Raw genomic sequence first — 18,020 nt, forward strand, 5'->3', positions numbered from 1 at the left:
TATATATTCAGTATAAACCGCAGGTCAAGAGAATAACCAAGTTTTGTTATATTACAATAGTAATTCGAATTTTCTTCTAACACCATGAGACCTGACGAAGATTTCAGAAACTTGTGAAATACAAAATTGATCGGAAGAAAATGAAATGTTACGCACTAAAAGGCAATTCTTATGCGTTAACTTTATTATAGAGTAATTTTAGGTGATAAAATAGTATTGATATTACATTATCCTAATTGCAAAGCTTAGCAACCTAAACTGCCTTTTTTGATACTATTTTATATCTTAAATGCTTCTTTACAGCATTAAGATGTGTGACTCAATTATACTTTAACTAATATTTTTGTTTTATTGTTTTACAATTAGCCTACCGAATAAGATATTACGTTTCAAATTTTATAATAACATTTTACAATTTTCTTATAGCTATAGATGTAGTTATACTAAGTTATGTATTTCAACAGTGAGTTATAGAGCGATTGGGATCATTTCGCATCAGCTAAAGTGTTCGAAATTGTTATACACACTGAGAAAAATGTATGGGTCCTACATACAATCGTGTTACATTTATAAATTCTGTAGTTTTTAAACTTAACGTACAGCAAACGTATAACTGAAATCACATGTTTTACAATACTTTCTGTATAAGTGTTCCATCTCTTCGTACTTTCCTTATGAAACAATATAGGTGGTCAGGATCTCACATACAAATGGACGTAGGCCTATACTGTATAACATATAGCTGATGAAGGTAACATATACATATATATGTAATATAAGGAAGACTGTTAAATATCAGACATCCTGCAACTGTATGTAGTAACTTCTAAGTGCCTATGTAGCGCACGGATAACGTACGCTCCGTACTGATTTCTGTAGTAAGCAAGAGGATTCTGTATATTTGTACAATTTACCGCTGTCCGGAGGAAGCATTTTTCTCAGTGCAGAAACAAATATATTCCCGTAAACGTCCAGTTATTTCTCTGGGATAAAATGTCTTGCAAAAACAAAAAATCAACAATAAAAAACCTTGCTGAATTTACTCATTATTTAGCTTCAGAAATTGGAAACAAAATCCAGGTAAATGTGGTATTTACAGAGTTTATCATCAATCATGATATACTGCCAATTAAATATGTTAATTTTACATATAAATTACGTGGATTCACTGCATCGTATTTTCGTAAATCTAACTACGTGTACGTTACAAAATCTCTTTGTCTGAACTGTACAAAACATATTCTGATCTTCGACAGGGTTCGAATCTTACACCTTTCGTTCTTCTTATTATACCTAAAAGATTTTCATAGTGTAATATGATCACATAAATTGCCAAATACAGATGTATTTAAAAATTATATTGTTTAACAATTTATTGTATTATAGCTACTGAAAGAGCTGTCGCGTTACAATGTCTCCTGATAATTCTCTATTGAAGAGAGATGATCATGTCCATTATCTTGGACTGACAATAAGATCAAATATTTCGATGGGTATTTGGACAAAGGTGATATGTCCATGCTTTCATTTTTTTCAGGAAAAATAATTCAAGGCATCCCATATAACAGAGGATCAAACAAATCTTTGCTTTTATTAATGGAACATTTTCTGGAGGTTCGTTCGTTTTTATGTAATGTGCTACAAATGCAAAAACTCTTCACACATTATCCATATCAGTCAAAACCATATGCGCAAATAATAATTAAAGCGCACAGAAATTTACGATAAGTAATAAGACTTCTAAATGACTTCAGAAATCCTGATGTTCTTAAAACTACTGCCTAGGTATGGACGACTCCAAACTGCATTATCACCTGCAATTCTTCTTATCCTGCAATAGTAGGCAACCCAAAATTCAGGGTCGTTGGCGTGGTTGTCAAATAGAAAGGCTCCCGGCGGGAGCTCATGTGGTTTGGATTCCACGTTAATCAGTAGGTCCACGTCTCATATAGTCTCGCTGCTGAAAAGGGGCGTTAAACTCAAAATCAAATCAAATCAAATAGAAAGTCGTTGGACCAAACCTCAATTTTGTTACAAATATATCAGAGTGGCAAACTGCAAATAACAGAATAAAATAAATGATTAAGAATGACGGTTCTATTATTGGGAGGGCAATGAGTGACATATAAAGTTACAAAATGATCTTACTTAAGCAGTTCAAACAAGATGAATGGTAAGAAATAAATATCAGAGCAAAGCAGTATCTTTCCTGTTTCAAAAAGCTCGTAAAAGGAGAAAAAAGTTACGTAATGTAAAGGTTTAATATAAAAGGCTAACATCACAAAAACAAACATCCACAAGAAACAGAAAGAGAGACAAACACATACTAACGGACACCATTGGCGTAGCAGACTTGCGGGCCTCCCACGCAAGATAAACAGATGGGACCCTAATGTAGACCAAATTGTTATATAATAATAATAATTATTATTATTATTATTATTTATTATTATTATTATTATTATTATTATTATTATTATTATTATTATTATTATTATTATTATTATTATTATTATTATTATTATTATTATTATTATTGAAAAGTGGTTTCGTTTTCAAAATCTCTGACTCCGCTGCGAGCATTTGTACATAAAGTGGTCATGTGTACATTGTTTGTCAATGAGCGGCCCCAAACGCCAAAAGAGATGGAAATCTCCGAGAGAGATTAAGAAAAAAAACTTTCTTATGATAAATTCTAGGTCAACGTTCGAAGCACTTGCGACAGGTGACTTCTTTTTTCTTTTTTTCTGGAACAGAAAAGTTTTGGCGACTAAGAAATTACAGTATACAATATTACAAATTTGCAAGAGGATTGATTTACATTGCAATTTGTGGTAATAAAGAAATTGTATTCGGAAGACATTATTGTAAAAGTTAAATTTTATTACTTCATCTACCGCAAGTCTTAAGGTCCCCCTATATTTCACCTCCCCCTCCAAAGATCGATATCGAAAATTTAGGATATGGAATGTACTTGAACCAACAATCAAAATCTAAATATGTTCTTCAATTTCCGTACCCAAGGTTAAGGGGGAAGGGGTGAACCCGAACTAAAACTTTAAGCCAAAAAAATAGTTAAAATAAAAGTAGTTATGCTTCAAACTTAACACTGATCTACAGTAGATCTTTTACAGAAACGAAAGTAGCCAATCTTTATAGATTTCGAGGTGCTGAACACAAATAACACACTTAAAATTAGCTGGTAGCTCAAGGTTGCCAGTAAATGTGGAATTTACCTAAAAAATTCATGGTTTCCACATTTATTTTGTTAGGTTTTACTCAGGAACGTATAATTACGTCCCTATTTATCGTTGCGGAATGTGTTATACATCTTTCTATTCGTCGATGACCTTACTTTCTGAAAATTTAACGATCATTCCGGTAACAGGTACCGTTGAGAAATTATATACCAATATATTCGAAAATATCCTTTTTTTTTAGAGGAAACTCCGATTTTTTATCTTTTACTGGCAACCCTGCAATAGTAAAATTATAATTTATATTTGAAAACTAACCTGTTAATATTGGGAATGTTTTCCTCAAATGTCATCATGATCGAAGCAAGGCGAACTGTGAAAAAAAAATATTATCCCTTCTACCGAAATGCCGAAATTTTCCCTAACTTTACAACATGTACATTAAAAATGTAATATTGATTTCCGTATACCAAATAGAACTATAGGACAATACATTCAAACAATGTAACTATCATTTCGGTAGTCTGTACTGGGTGGGGGATTTTATGTACTGAAACATTGCACGAAAAATCCCCTTTCTGCAAAATTCCGACTCTTTTCTGCCTACAGCTGGCAATCCTGCAATAAATAACTGGAAAGAATGCTGGAAAAGTTATTCTAAGACTGGTAACATTATGTGCCATCAAGAAGACCGAACTGAGAATAAATATCCTTTGAACTGAAATACCGCAAATTTCCCCTGTCTACTACATTTTTGGCCAAAAAAATAAATTGGTCCTCGGACCTTCGTTATTGCTGCACAAGAGTAAATTGTGCACAAATTTATTGCCTAGGATAAATGAATGCACTCACCTGCAATGAATGCGCCGTTTCTTTGCCTTCCTCTTGTAGGTTATGTCTGGAGCATCCCTCTGTAGCGTCCAGCAGAAGTCAGCCAACATTGCAGCTGTCCACCGACCCGTGTATCGATGTTCCATGAGAGAAATATCCCTGTGAAATCTCTCGCCGTGTTCATCACTGAAAGCACCACAGTTCTCTGGGAAGACATCGAGGTGTGAGTGAAGAAAGTGCATTTTCAGTGTCATGTTGCAGCCAATGTTTTGATAAGCATGAATTAATTTATCCACAAGGTCCCTGTAATTGTCGCCTCTCTTGTTTCCCAAGAACAATGCGGTCAAATTACGGAAATAACGCCACGCATGTAGCTGATCAGGGGTTAGAGTGGCCTCAAAGTCAGGGTCATTTAGGAGCTGGCGTATCTGTGGACCAATGAACATTCCCTGTTTGATCTTCTCTGTACTTAATCGTGGAAACTTCATGCACAAATATCCGAATGCTGCTTCATTCGTGTTCACTGCCTTTACAAACGCTGTCATAAGTCCCAACTTAGTATGCAGTGGTCGGAGAACAATTTTCTGAGGGTTCACTAGAGGTTAATTGACAATATTTTTTGAGCCAGGAATCAGAGCTGTTCTTAAAGGCCACTCCTTTTGTGTATAGTGTTTATCTCTTGCGCGACTGTCCCAGTCACATATATAACAAAATACTTAGTATAACCTCCTTGCAAACCCAACAATATCGAAATTACTTTGAAATCTCCACATACTAGCCATTCATGCTGATTGTAACTAATGACGCGTAGAACATATTTCAACGTAGTGTAATTTTCTTTCGCTAAAGCAGCATATGTGGCAGGGATGGACGGTCTTTTGTTATTATTATGTAACAGTACACCTTTCAGGCTTGTTTTGAAACCATCTATGAATAGTCTCTACTAGTACGGTTTGTATGAAATATGTAGGTCATGAAACAAACCTTCAACATCACTTGAAATGGTTCTCAAGATCTTTCTGACGATCCCGAAAAACTGACACTCGCGCTGTTTCAGCTAGAAGGTTCCACTGCTGCAGTCGTGAGGCTAACACTTCAGCTTTACACTTCGGGAGGTCTAAAACCCTAATCACATCACTGAGTTCACGTTGTGTGATTTTGTGTGTTTCGCTGGATGAAGATGGCGTAAATGAAGGATCAACAACACTGGTGGATGAATGCACTTCTTCGGCTGGATGTGTAGGATCAGCATTCTCGCTATCACTGCTTGATGTTGTTGCGTTTCGGGGAACAGGAACTGGCAGTCATTGTCCATGAGGCACAGGGCGAATTACAGATTGGATGTCAAGGTATTCGATATTTCTCTTTCTTTTAGTATTGATTCCTTTCTTCAAGGACGGAGTCATGCAAAAATAGCAATCAGAAACATGATTTGTGGCTTCACGCCAAATAGCAGGCACGCCAAACTTCATGGAGACGTTTTTCCCATGCATCCAAGCGTTTAGTACGGAAGAACACGACGTACAACACACGTGTGGAGCCCAAGTTTTGTCTTGGTCTCCCACTCGACAACCAAAATACAATGAATAGGCTTTCCTTACTGCATCAGTAAGTAGTCGCCTTCTATTACCACAAATAGCGTCTGCACAAATGTAAGAAAAGTTATCAGGATTGTTCTTGCAGGTGCGGGGCATTTTCATGAGAACCGACACTTGTTCAAATAACACAAATACTCACAGTTTAATTCAAATACTTTACTGTATATACATTCACCACCAACCACCTCTCAACCAACAGAAATTACAGTACAGTAAAAGAGAGCGCGGACACACACACACGCACGCCGCCAACAAATTTCAACCTGTCGAATGATCACGTTGTTGGATCGTAGGCATATGAGTGAGCTTTACGCGTTGTTGCCAGATCCAAAAAGTACAACTTGCTTAACGACGGCAGCAAAACCGTTGTTACACTTCTTTGTATATTGCTATTATAACAACAACGCAATTCATTTGTTCCCTAAGTACGTGTGACATTTACCCCTTCGAAATTTCTTGACAATACGATCATCCCATGGGAAAAACATTTTTTGTGTGGATGTGAATAGAATATAAATTGTTGGTGTCAACGCATATTTTATGATTATACTTATCCGAGGATTGCCAATGCAGTTATTATTTGCAGGATTGCCAGTTGTAGACAGAAAAAAGTCGGAATTTTGCAGAAAGGGAATTTTTCGTGCAATATTTCAGTACATAAAATCCCCCACCCTAGTACAGACTACCGAAATAATAGTTACATTGTCTGAATGTATTGTCCTATAGTTCTGTTCGGCATACGGAAGACAATATTACATTTTTTAATGTACATGTTGTAAAGTTAGGGAAAATTTCGGCATTTCGGTAGAAGGGATAAAAGTTTTTGTCACAGTTCGGCTCGCTTCGATCATGACGACATTTGCAGAAAACATTCCCAATATCGACGGGTTACTTTTCAAATATAAATTATAATTTTACTATAGTAGGGTTGCCAGTAAAAATAAAAAATCGGATTTTCCTCTAAAAAAAGGGATATTTTCGAATATATGTGTATACAATTTCCCAACGGTACCGGTTACCGGAACGATTGTTAAATTTTCAGAAAGTACGGTCATCGACGAATAGAAAGAGGTATAACACATTCCACAACGATAAATAGGGACGTAATTATACGTTCCTGAGTTAAACCTAACAAAATAAATGTAAAAACATGAATTTTTAGGGAAATTAACCATTTACTGGCAACTCTGAGCTACCAGCTAATTTTAAGTGTGATATTCGTGTTCAGCGCCTCTAAATCTATAAAGATTCGCTACTTTCGTTTCTGTAAAAAATAAAAAGTAAAAATTTGTTACCAGTGTAATACAAAACTATTTCATTACTGTAATTTATCTTTTGCCTCTCTTTCTGATTGACATCACAAATCAGCGACAGTACACATACTTTATATACTAATTTTTCACAACTAAGCGAACCGGAAGACGAAATTCCTGTGATGTTAAGTAGAATGTTCTACAAAATAATCTTAATTCATTCTTCATATTTTTATCAATACCTTTCACATAGACTCAGAACTACAAGACTAATAGAACAAGAAATGATAGATTTAATTCTTTCCTAACAGCACAAGATGTGCTAGGCATGTGCCATTTAGCTGTCCCAGCTCCGTTGTACATACCCGACACTTGGTACTTATGGTATTCACGTGCTAATATTTACTTCAGCTACCAAAAGTTTTAGGTGCTTGTTACACCTAATTGATATTTGCGACACAAATGTAACATTTATATACCTGGATCAGTTTCGCACTATGATAGTCGTTTGTTCTTCTGTCGTCACTTGGGACATACGTCTTTCATGTTCGAGGTACTTCCTTCAGGTGCATACTTTTTCAGATACTCATGACATATAATTAATATCTGCAGCGTTTGCACGAATGACAGTCAGCTGTTTGCATTTGCTCATGCACAGCAACATGCAACAGTATCTTGCGCTTTCTGCTCCGTGTTCTGCCCTTCTAATATACAATCGCTTAGAAAAGAGAAGCAACAAATGCATCAAATTTGGAAGATGAATTTAGAAGAAAGAAATGACATAATGTGATGGATAAAAATTAAGATGAATCTTTCATACATATGTGAACAGTTAATTATTTATGTAGCTAGGGACAAAGAATTGTATTTTTTTAGATGCCAACTGTGCCATCATTTCAAAGTGAGTATGGAAGAACCATGAAATAAAGTAAAGAGACGCGAGTCATTTTGTTACAAAATTACATGGCGAAGGGATTTTTTCTGATCCCAAACGGTTATTGTCGAATATACAGGGTTATAAGAACACTATGATTAGCCAAATTAAAAAGGCCCCAAGAATGTATCCCTCTAAAAGTGACGTTTATTTCATTGCCTCCGTGGCCAAGTCAGAAGAGCACGCACCTAGTAATCAAAGGGTTGGTAGTTCGCGCCCACCCCGGCTACTTTTCTTTACTTTTTCTAGAAGTGTTTTTCTGACTCACTTTAATGTAAACAAATTAAACATAAAGACGATTTAACATATTTTGGTCGAGAAATTTTCGCTTACGGTATGGGGAAGAACATACCTAGAACATACTAAGTAAGTTCCCCCAGGTGCATGTCAAGCATGTGCATAGGGACGGACATAGACGGTGACTATCAGTTGCCACCCACGTTTTTTCTCTCTCATAAGTACATAAGGCACATACTGGGCATATTCCCATGTACCTGATGGAACATGATAGGTATATGCCTGCTATGTAATTGTGCTGTTTTTTCCCATACTAAAAGACTTCTGTATTTCGCTGAGATTGTCACTTTTTTAAATATAAGTCCCGTAGCCTGTTCTAATTCTGGCTACCGGAGCTTCGAGGTAATTGGAACCGGAAAGAGTAAAGTTTGTCGACCCTCAAACCTCTACGGTTTATTTAAAGGGATTTCACATTTCATGTTATTTCCTCGTTATAAAAACACTTCTGGTTGACAGGCAACATCTAACACATTGCAGCTAGGCCACCCAATATATACCTTCCTATCCCATAATTGTGTCTGGTAGAGAGACCCCCCTCTCTCTCCTTCTTTCCTCTCTCCCATATTAAAATCAGCAATAACATGAGAACAATTCTAATTTCAAAATACACATGTGTTGGTGTCGATACAGTGAAAGAATAAAAATGAGGCTAAAGAAGATTCATAACTTAATGTAAGGAGAAACTTAAACATCACAAAAAATTAAAACCAATAGATATCTGTAACAGGTACGAAAGTGAGACAGAGAGAGAAAAGAAGATAAAAGAAAAAGGAAAGGGAACAGAGATAAAAAAAATATTGGATTTAACCGTAATAAGAAAAGAATATAAAGTTCCGTTTCCAGAAATCCAACAGTAATATAGAAATAATGTTTTTTTCTTAAATTTTTGTCAGAACTATTCTAATATATACGTAGAGGCTGCTTGAAAAATTTATTAAGGTACTTTCAAAATGAATACCAAACTTGGTGGTCAAATTAAATACTCAATTTCTAGTGAAACTGAAAATTCCAAACACATCTGCGATCATGCCAGAAGTTTAACACACACCCTGTCTTTTCGCATGATTTGGCTGCAAACTTGGTAGTGGTCATTAAATGTACTGATCTGAAGTACATAATCCTAGTAGGTAGCGTAGATCAGAAAAGATAGAAAAAAGACAGAAAGAAAATTGAATGATGTTTTTCTACTAAATTTCTATCAGATAGAGCCTACACTAAAAGTCCAAATTGTATCATGATGAAAAGTTTCAAAAGTTTAAAAGGAAAATTGGATGTTCATTCCTTATAGACGTAGCAAATCTTGTATATTTCGCATTTCATACGAGGATAAACTGAATTATAGGATGGAAACAAATTTTGCCAAATTATTATAAATAAAGTCTCTCTTCAAATAACGAAAAAGGGGTCATTTTCTAGTCATTTGTGAACATTTGTCTGTTCCAAACATCCATTCTCCATTCAGTTATTGCGGATATAACGCTGCAATTCGCAATGATAGAATGAACACGGGCAACCTACTAGGTTTATTATAATGTATTTCAAATCAGTACGTTTAATGGACACTACCGAATTTGCAACCGAACGAATGTTAAGTCACTACGTTACTACGTTTAAATCCAATATTTTTATCTGTGATCCCTTTTCTTTTTTTCTATCTCCTTTTCTCTCACACTGTCTCATTTTCAAACTGTAAGAAATATCTATTGGTTTCAATTTTTCATTGAGATATGTTTAAGTTTATTAATACATCAACTTATGAACCTCGTTTCGTCTCACTTATTCTTTCACTTTATTGACAGTAACATATGTATATTTTGAAATTAGAATTGTGCACATGTTGTTGCTGATTTTAATATGGGAGAGAGGAAAGGAGGAAAGAGAGTTGACAGACACGATCACGAGATAATAAGGTGTATATTGGATGGCCTAGCTGCAAGGTGTTAGCTGTCGCTTTTTTATGCAGAGTGTATAAGTTCAGTAATTCACCATAAATAGAGTCAACTAGAAGTGTTTTGTAGCAAAGATAAAACAACATGAAATGTGAAATCTCTTTAAACAAACTGTCGAGATTTGAGATTCGACAAACTATACTTTCGGGTACCCATTACTTCGAAACCCCAGTAGTCAGAATTAGTCCATGATACGGGACTTATATATTTTTTTAAAATGACAATCTCAGGAAACTGCAGTCTTTTAGTCTGAAAAAAAGGAATTAAATATCTCAATTCTTGTTCTATTAGTCTTGTAGTTCTGAGTCTGTGTCAAAATTACTGACAGAAATAAGGACAATGAATTATGATTATTTTGCATAACATTCCACTTTAATATCATAAGAATTTCATATTCCGATTTGCTTAGTTGTGAAAAATTATAGAGTATATTGTTTATACTATGTAAAGTATGTACTGCCGCTGATTTCTGATGACAATCGGAAACCTAAATAAAAGATAAATTACAGTAATACCTTTCTATTAAGGGGGAAGTATAACTACTTTTATTTTAACAATTTTTTGCCTTAGAATGTTTGTTCTTGTTCACTCTCTTCCCCACAACCTTGGAAAGAACATATTTAGAATTTGATTATTGATTACAGTATATTTCAAGCATCATTTCTCGGATGTAGGCCTGTGCGATACGTCGATATATCCATATCGTCTATATCATTATTGACACATATCAACATTCGATATCACAAAATATATTAAAATCGATATATCGATATCCTAAATTTTTAATATCGATCTTGGTGGGGGAAAGGAGTAGGTGGCCCCTATAACATGCAATGGATGAAGAAAAAACTTAATTTTTACAATAATGTCTTACAAATACAATTTCTTTATTACCACAAACTGCAATGTAAATAAATCCACTTGCAAATTTGCAAAATATTATATACTGTAATTCCTTAGGCGCCAAATCTTTTCTGTTTCCGAAAAAAAGAAAAAAGCACTTGTCAAGAGCAAGTGCTTCGAGCTGTGACCTAGAACTTCCCATAAGAAACTTTTTGTTCCCCTCGGAGATTTCCATGCTAATTGTTCCTTTCGGACCACTCATTGACAAAAACTGCACACATGACAGGTATATACAGACATGCACTTAGGCAGTCAGAGATTTGAAAAGGAAACAAGTTTTCACTAATAATAGTAATTATTGTTATTTCTATTATACTTATTTTAACAATTGGGATTACAACTAGGGTCCCATCTCTTTATCCTACATGGGAGGCCCGCAAGTCTGCTACACCAATGGTGTCCCTTAGTCTGTATTTGTCTCTCTTTCCGTTTCTTGTGGATATTTGTTTTTGTGTTGTTAAGTTTTTATACTTAGGTATTAAACCTTCACGTTATGTAACCTTTTCCTCTTTCTACGAGATTTTTTTTTTTTTTTTTTTGAAAAAGGAGAGAAACTGCTTTCCTGTGATGTCTATTTCTTACCATTCATCTTGTTCGAACTGCTTAATGTAAGATCATTTTGTAAATTTTTGTCACCCGTTTCTCTCACAATAATAAAACTGTCATTCTTAACAATTTATTTTATTCTGTTATTTGCAGTTTGCCACACAGATATATTTGTAACAAAATTGGGATTTGGTCCAACGCCTTACTAATTCTTAACCACCCCAATGATCCTTATTTTTGGGTTGTCTACTATTGCAGGATAAGAATTGCAGGTAGTAATGCACTTTTGAAGTCGTGTAGACATTCTAAACTACAATATGCAGCAAATTTGGAATTCCCATACTAAAATAGATTGTATGTTGTATAACCTAGGCCTACAATGAATCAGGCATCTACAATGAATCAGGCAAAACATGAAAAATTACACAGACCTCTTACACTTTTTATTAGCGAAGCTTGAAACTAGGAGATCTAACATTTGTATTTTCTACATATTTAATATATGTCTATACTTAATAGCCTCACCAAACCTACTATCAGAAATCTCCTTTCATAATACCATCAGCAGAAACCGTTCAGGTCTAGTAATTTTTCTGCTAACGAAAAAATTCATAATCTCATTAGAAATTAGGTAGGGTGTAAAAGAATGTGTACTTTTTATAAGAGTGCAATTTTGACCAAATCAAATGTGTAATACTAAGTATTTAAACTTACATGAAACGGCGCATTTATCAATCGCAAATAATGTGTAGATGAAGAGGTTTAAGTAGTAATTATAGAAAAATAATGTATAATGACGTTTTTGTTGGTGAATCAGTTGATATTTTCCCTTTCCTTTTATGTTGTTGAAATAAATGAGTCAAATAGTTAGTATTCAAGTTGTGTTCAAATAATATAAAATAAAATAATATTATATTTACCCGAAATCTATTAATCTAGCATAAGAAAATTCTTTAGTAAGTGGAATTCCAATTGCACTGTTGAAATAATCTTTAGAGACTGAAATAATATCGCAAGGCGCGTTATGTAGAAGGCCACGAATAATTGAATCGGCATACACAAATGCATATTTCTTCTTACAAATAATTTCCAATGCTTCAGACACAGATGTAGGGAAGTTTTCAGGACTCTTCTGCATCAGTTTTTCAAAAACTTCTTTCAAAACTGGATCTGTAGAATACTAAAAAAAGGAAAAAGAGCAAAGGAAAATTTTAATCTTAGTAATCAATAACTTTGATAAGCATGGTTATCAGTCTTTCTTCAGAGACGAAAACAATGGACGCCCTAAAACTCACCTAAGACTATGATTGGGTGTCAAATTACTTATTTGACAAATTAAACACAATGGAAGCTAATAAACCACGCCTTTTCGATCCGCCCAGATGTGGTTATGTACCACATGTCCTCAGCGGGATGATCGACTGTGTTTTAACATTCCAAGCTCGTCTCCAAAGGGATAACGGTGATAAGTACATTTGACATCTTTGTTTCTTAGTTCATATTGTTTCTAAATATACTAAGCATAAGTGTCGGAAGTCCTGTAGAACTTCTTTGTCCGTTTGTCTCTATGTCTGGTGACAGGAATCAGACCAAAAACGGTAAGAGATATAGAGAAACACTTTATTGAAATCTATTGACCGTACAAATAATAGCCTTCGTTTCCTTCATTAGTTTTCTCATCAAACCGTAAGTGGTAGAAATCGACCTTTCCAATTTCAACGATGATCGGCATAGAACAAAACAAGTAATAAATAAGGAGGAACTTTTCTAATCGATTCAACGTCTTAAGAAAACATACTATCTCCACTTGTAATTCACTCGGAAAACCGGACGAGGGTTCTGAGACTTTTTGTACTTCTTGTTTGAATATTGATTTTAATAGAACAGAAAGAACTAAATTTATCGAGAAGCGTGTTTTGAAATCGATTCAGCATTCCAACTCCTCCGTAAACCTTATCTTAAAAGTGGAAGTGGTAGAAATCGTCCATTTCTAGCTTCAGCTTATATCGTCATAAATAAAAGCAGCGACAAACCGTTTTGACTATTGATCCAGTGTTTTAAAAAAGGGTTCCATCATCTTCTGTATTTCTCTACTAAAGCCGGAAATGGTGGAAATTTAATAAATACTTAACAGGTTTTATGTGACTCTATCACTTAATTGCACCTCTAAAGTATAAATATGTTCCAATATTGAATTCAGTTAGTTCGGAAGTCTACCGTAGTTTCACAATTGCCAAAGAAAAATCACTTCTTTTTACTGAATTTGCATTATAAATGAATAAATTATTCCTTAAAATAAATGTCATTGCTAAATACTAAAATTATGTATCACAAATTTAACTTTTCATAAGGTTAAGGAACATTTAACTAGACTTGAAGAGGAATTCAGTAAAATGAAATTGTTAAAATTTCAGTTCATTTCAAATAAAACAAAGGAACATTTCTTCATATAAATCAATGGATAATAAATCATATATGGAGCAAGTTAAGTCAATGCATTAAATGCAAAATTGTTGCTACATTTAATGATCATGATTATCGAAGTTTAATAGAAGACTAGTCCCAATTTATTTTAACCGAAGACTAGGGAATTCTGCAACACTGATTTTGTAGGCTGGGGTGATCAGAGAGAAAGGTTACAAAGCCTGCAGTGCACAGATTATTTAATAGAGCCAACAGATAATCCATACATTAGATTATTTTTCGATATAGTCTACATATTGGGTGAGGCACTTGTGCCATCGTGGGGTAAGTTTGAAAATCTCGTCCTAGTAAAAATTCTGTCTTTTCGGGTTCAGGAACTTTGTCACGTAGTGTTTCACCTTCTCGTGCTCCTAGGTACTTCTTCAAGTGTAGGAACAGAATAAAGTCGCCTGGAGTGAGGTGCGGGCTGTAGGAAGAATGGTCGATGATGTCCCAGTGAAACTGCTCAAACAGCGTGGTGGTCTTCTAGGCTGTATGCATTTCTCGTTGGTGACGTTTTCCTTACCAGCCGCAAACTTTCGACATCATTCTGCAAAATGCTGACGAGACGTTACAGTCTCTTAATGAACCTCTACCACTTATCGGTGAATTTCAGCACAGTTTCATGTTTAGCTCATAGAAATCGAATAACTGAACGGACTTCTTCGCGAGACCGGCTTTCCAAACGAATTGCTATTTGTGTTTACCTACAACTAGTGCTGTAGGTAGCGTGTGGCTGAAACTCTGCACAGTTGCCAATTCCATGTATTAAAATTATAGCACACCACTCATTTCTCTATAAGAGACGAAACTCCAGAAATATCGGTCTTGTAACTTTAGTTTCTGTTCCTCCCACGTATACATATAAAACACTATAACACAGTGATTCTATAAAACAGTGATTAGAACCAGAATGCGAGATGTTAGGTTCCCTACATTACATATATTTTCGGAGGAACAAGGGTGGGAGAGGAAAAGTCTTTATTTTGCTAGAGTAGTTTAGCCATGAGTGACAGACAGCAATGATGGAGAAAATACAAAGTGAGTTTTGTTTCACAGTATAAAACTGTGATAGACTTCCAAACTATGAGAATTCAATACCGAAATTGAAGTAGGGGGTTACATGTATAACTGCTGATTGGAATAAAGTAATGAGATGAAAGGTTCAGCATGTTCCACGAACACTGATCCCAAATCAAAAAAGCCATTACTCGCTATTTCTTACTGTTTTTCCTATGTGAAGATCAATATTGGTACTGGAAGTACTAACAAATTTCTACTATTAGATGTACTTCTGGTTATTGTGGAGACATGCGGATGAATATGATCTCCTTTCTCAGGACACTGAATCGATTAAAAAAAAGAACTACTTATCGTTGGCTAACACCGTATTCAATCTGCGGTGATCAAAGATGGAACTCGAAATTATTAATATGTACCCCTTCCAGCTTGAATAGAAGGTGAACAAAGATAATGGAACGTACTCTTCGAATGCTGAGTCGATTTCAGATGACCACCTCTCGCTATCTCTTACAGGTTTTGCTCTATGAAGACCAATATTCAAACTGGAAGTACTAGTAAATTTCTAGCACTTCCAATTTTAGTAGAGAAATGTGGTCGAAATCTTCTCTTTAAATATTGAGTCAATTCCAAAACGGCTCTTTTCGACAGTCGACTGTCGACAGTCAGACAGACAGACGAACATAACTGTGCTACAAAACTTCCAACTCTTAAGCACAGCATAGTTTGGAATTCTAACATAATAACTTTTTCAAACTTCTTTTCTACAAAATTATCATATTGTCGTTGTTATTGTCCAATTTACAGGAGAGCAAATTAATATGCTGTTGTAACCAACTGTGAACATTATTGACATTAGCTGTGTTTCCAGAGTGGAAATAATCATCCTGCTACTTGTGGAACGTCTTCAAGGCAGCTGCTGACGGTTATTTTGATTTCAAAATGATGAATCGCTGGACATGACTGGTTTTTGACATACCTTGTATTTCAGTATCAACGACGATATAAAAATGGGAGATAATTCTCGTAGTTGAACATTTAAGAAAAATAATAACACACAAGCCAAAAAAGAAGAGAAAAAGAAATAAATTACAATAATATAAAAAGTAAAAGAAATCACGTTATAAATGTTCACATCACACATCACAATTTCAGTTTTTTTTTTAAAAAAAAAAAAAGATATTCCCTAATCAGTGTTGCCAGACTCACAGCTTGGAATTATTCCAAAATCTGATCGAAATTATGCTAGATTCGGTCAAATTATGCTAGATCCTCATAATTACTAATTCAGGAAGTTTTTTAAAAAAAAAAAATGAAGTTGAAATACGATCGATAACGTAACTTAAAATACGCAGAACGCAAGAATGCGTGGATAGAACACAATACTTCACGCACCAAAGCTTTAACTCAACTAAACTAGTGCAGTCGTTGCCAGACTCAATGGCGTATGTATCGTATAAATGAATGCAAAGTGTTTTTTTTTTTTTTTACATATTTTGAAAGAAAATTACCTCGCAGCTTAAACTGAGTTAAGAATTGTCTGCTGGGGGGGGGGGAGATTTTTGTTCGATCTCGGACCTTTCATTTCAGGAATAAAGATGGTCATGAAGTCAGAAATAAAGATGGTGAAGTTGTCAAATAAGTTGGGGGGAGAATGGCCCCCATAGCTCCGCCCATGCCTCGCAGTTAAAGAATTAGAAAACCCTGGGTGGAGCCACAAAAAACAAAAAAAAAACAAAGCCGTTTCTAACTTACTTGGGAAAATAAGACTGACTGTATGGTTTACCAACTGTATGAATCAATGGAAGAGGATACATTTCTGCCGTTCTTTTTTTCCCACGACCAACTTCTTTCTCATCTCCAGCTTTTACGGCTTTTTGATAAACTTGCTGAAATTATGCTAGATTTGGGCAGGATGTTAAAACCAAGATGCTAGATGCTAAAGACATGCAAATTATGCTAGATCTAGCATCATTATGCTTGATCTGGCAACGCTGTCCCTAATATTGATTTTATGCAGTAAGATGTGTTTCAGAGTAATATTCACGACATGTTATCTGTTGGTTGGGCTGACAAAAAAAAGTCACATGTTGAATTCCTTCCTATGATATGACTATCATTTCATCATTTGATTACGACTCAATACAACATATTTCCTTCATTCTACATTGCAGAAAACAATCAATTAGTTTGAACATGTTTTGGACATTATTTTTAGGAATGACATTTGGTCATCGTTTATTATTTTCCACAATGTTCTGAAATTTTGTATCAGTGGACAAAAAATATCTAGAATGCTCCTAAGAGTGGTTAATAAGAACTGTTGTAAGAAGGTTCAAAACGTACCTGAATTTCTAGTGTTCAGTGAATACGCAAGCACAGAAATTACTTTTAAACAGTGTTAGAACACTTTACACATTACTCCTTACACACAAGTCATTTCTATCCATATACTCATTGGAAACATTAGAAACTCAGGAAGATTGTGGCCACTCTTAGAGCGTTTCCTATTGACCACTGTTTGAAGACATTGCATACATTTTCGTTACTGATAGAACATTTCATGATATTGTTGGAGATGTTAAACAATAACGAAAGGTCGTTTCTAGAAACTATAAAAACACGGATTTATTTATTGCAGTATAGATTATATAAACGTGAAATAGAAAATACGAAAGTACAGCTATACCTAAAGGTATCTTGCATTTATTTTACAATAGTTATTTCTGTATTATGAGGTCATGAAATTTGCTCCTTTCCATAATTTTACATTTGAGAAAAATCAGCTCTTGAGTAGGGGAGATTGGAGACATTGGTACGATTTTTACTTACCCGAGATTTTAGAACATATCGTCAGCTTGAGAAACATGATTTTTTTCCTACTTAAACTGTAATTCTTTATTGTTTCTACTGATGTCCTACCTGGAATAAATTACAGTTTGCGAAAGGTCTGCAATCTGTACCAGTCTTAACCATGTGGGGGCAGATTGGTACTGGCTTGAGGCTACAAACAAAGTGAAATATCACAG

General features: G+C 34.8%; 1 protein-coding gene across 1 annotated transcript in view; it reads right to left on the reverse strand.

Annotated features, from left to right (window-relative positions):
- The window catches only part of LOC145688944 (putative glutamate receptor), a 134,768-nt gene that overhangs the window by 4,632 nt on the left and 112,116 nt on the right, over positions 1 to 18,020 (reverse strand). Inside the window, exon 9 of the mRNA XM_081763109.1 lies at positions 12,429 to 12,688. Coding sequence (XP_081619235.1) covers positions 12,429 to 12,688 — 260 coding nt within the window. The remainder of the gene's footprint in view (positions 1 to 12,428; positions 12,689 to 18,020) is intronic.

Source organism: Thermobia domestica, chromosome 7 (assembly GCF_964235325.1).
Source record: "Thermobia domestica chromosome 7, izTheDome1.hap1.1, whole genome shotgun sequence".
Taxonomy (NCBI): Eukaryota; Metazoa; Arthropoda; class Insecta; order Zygentoma; family Lepismatidae; genus Thermobia; species Thermobia domestica.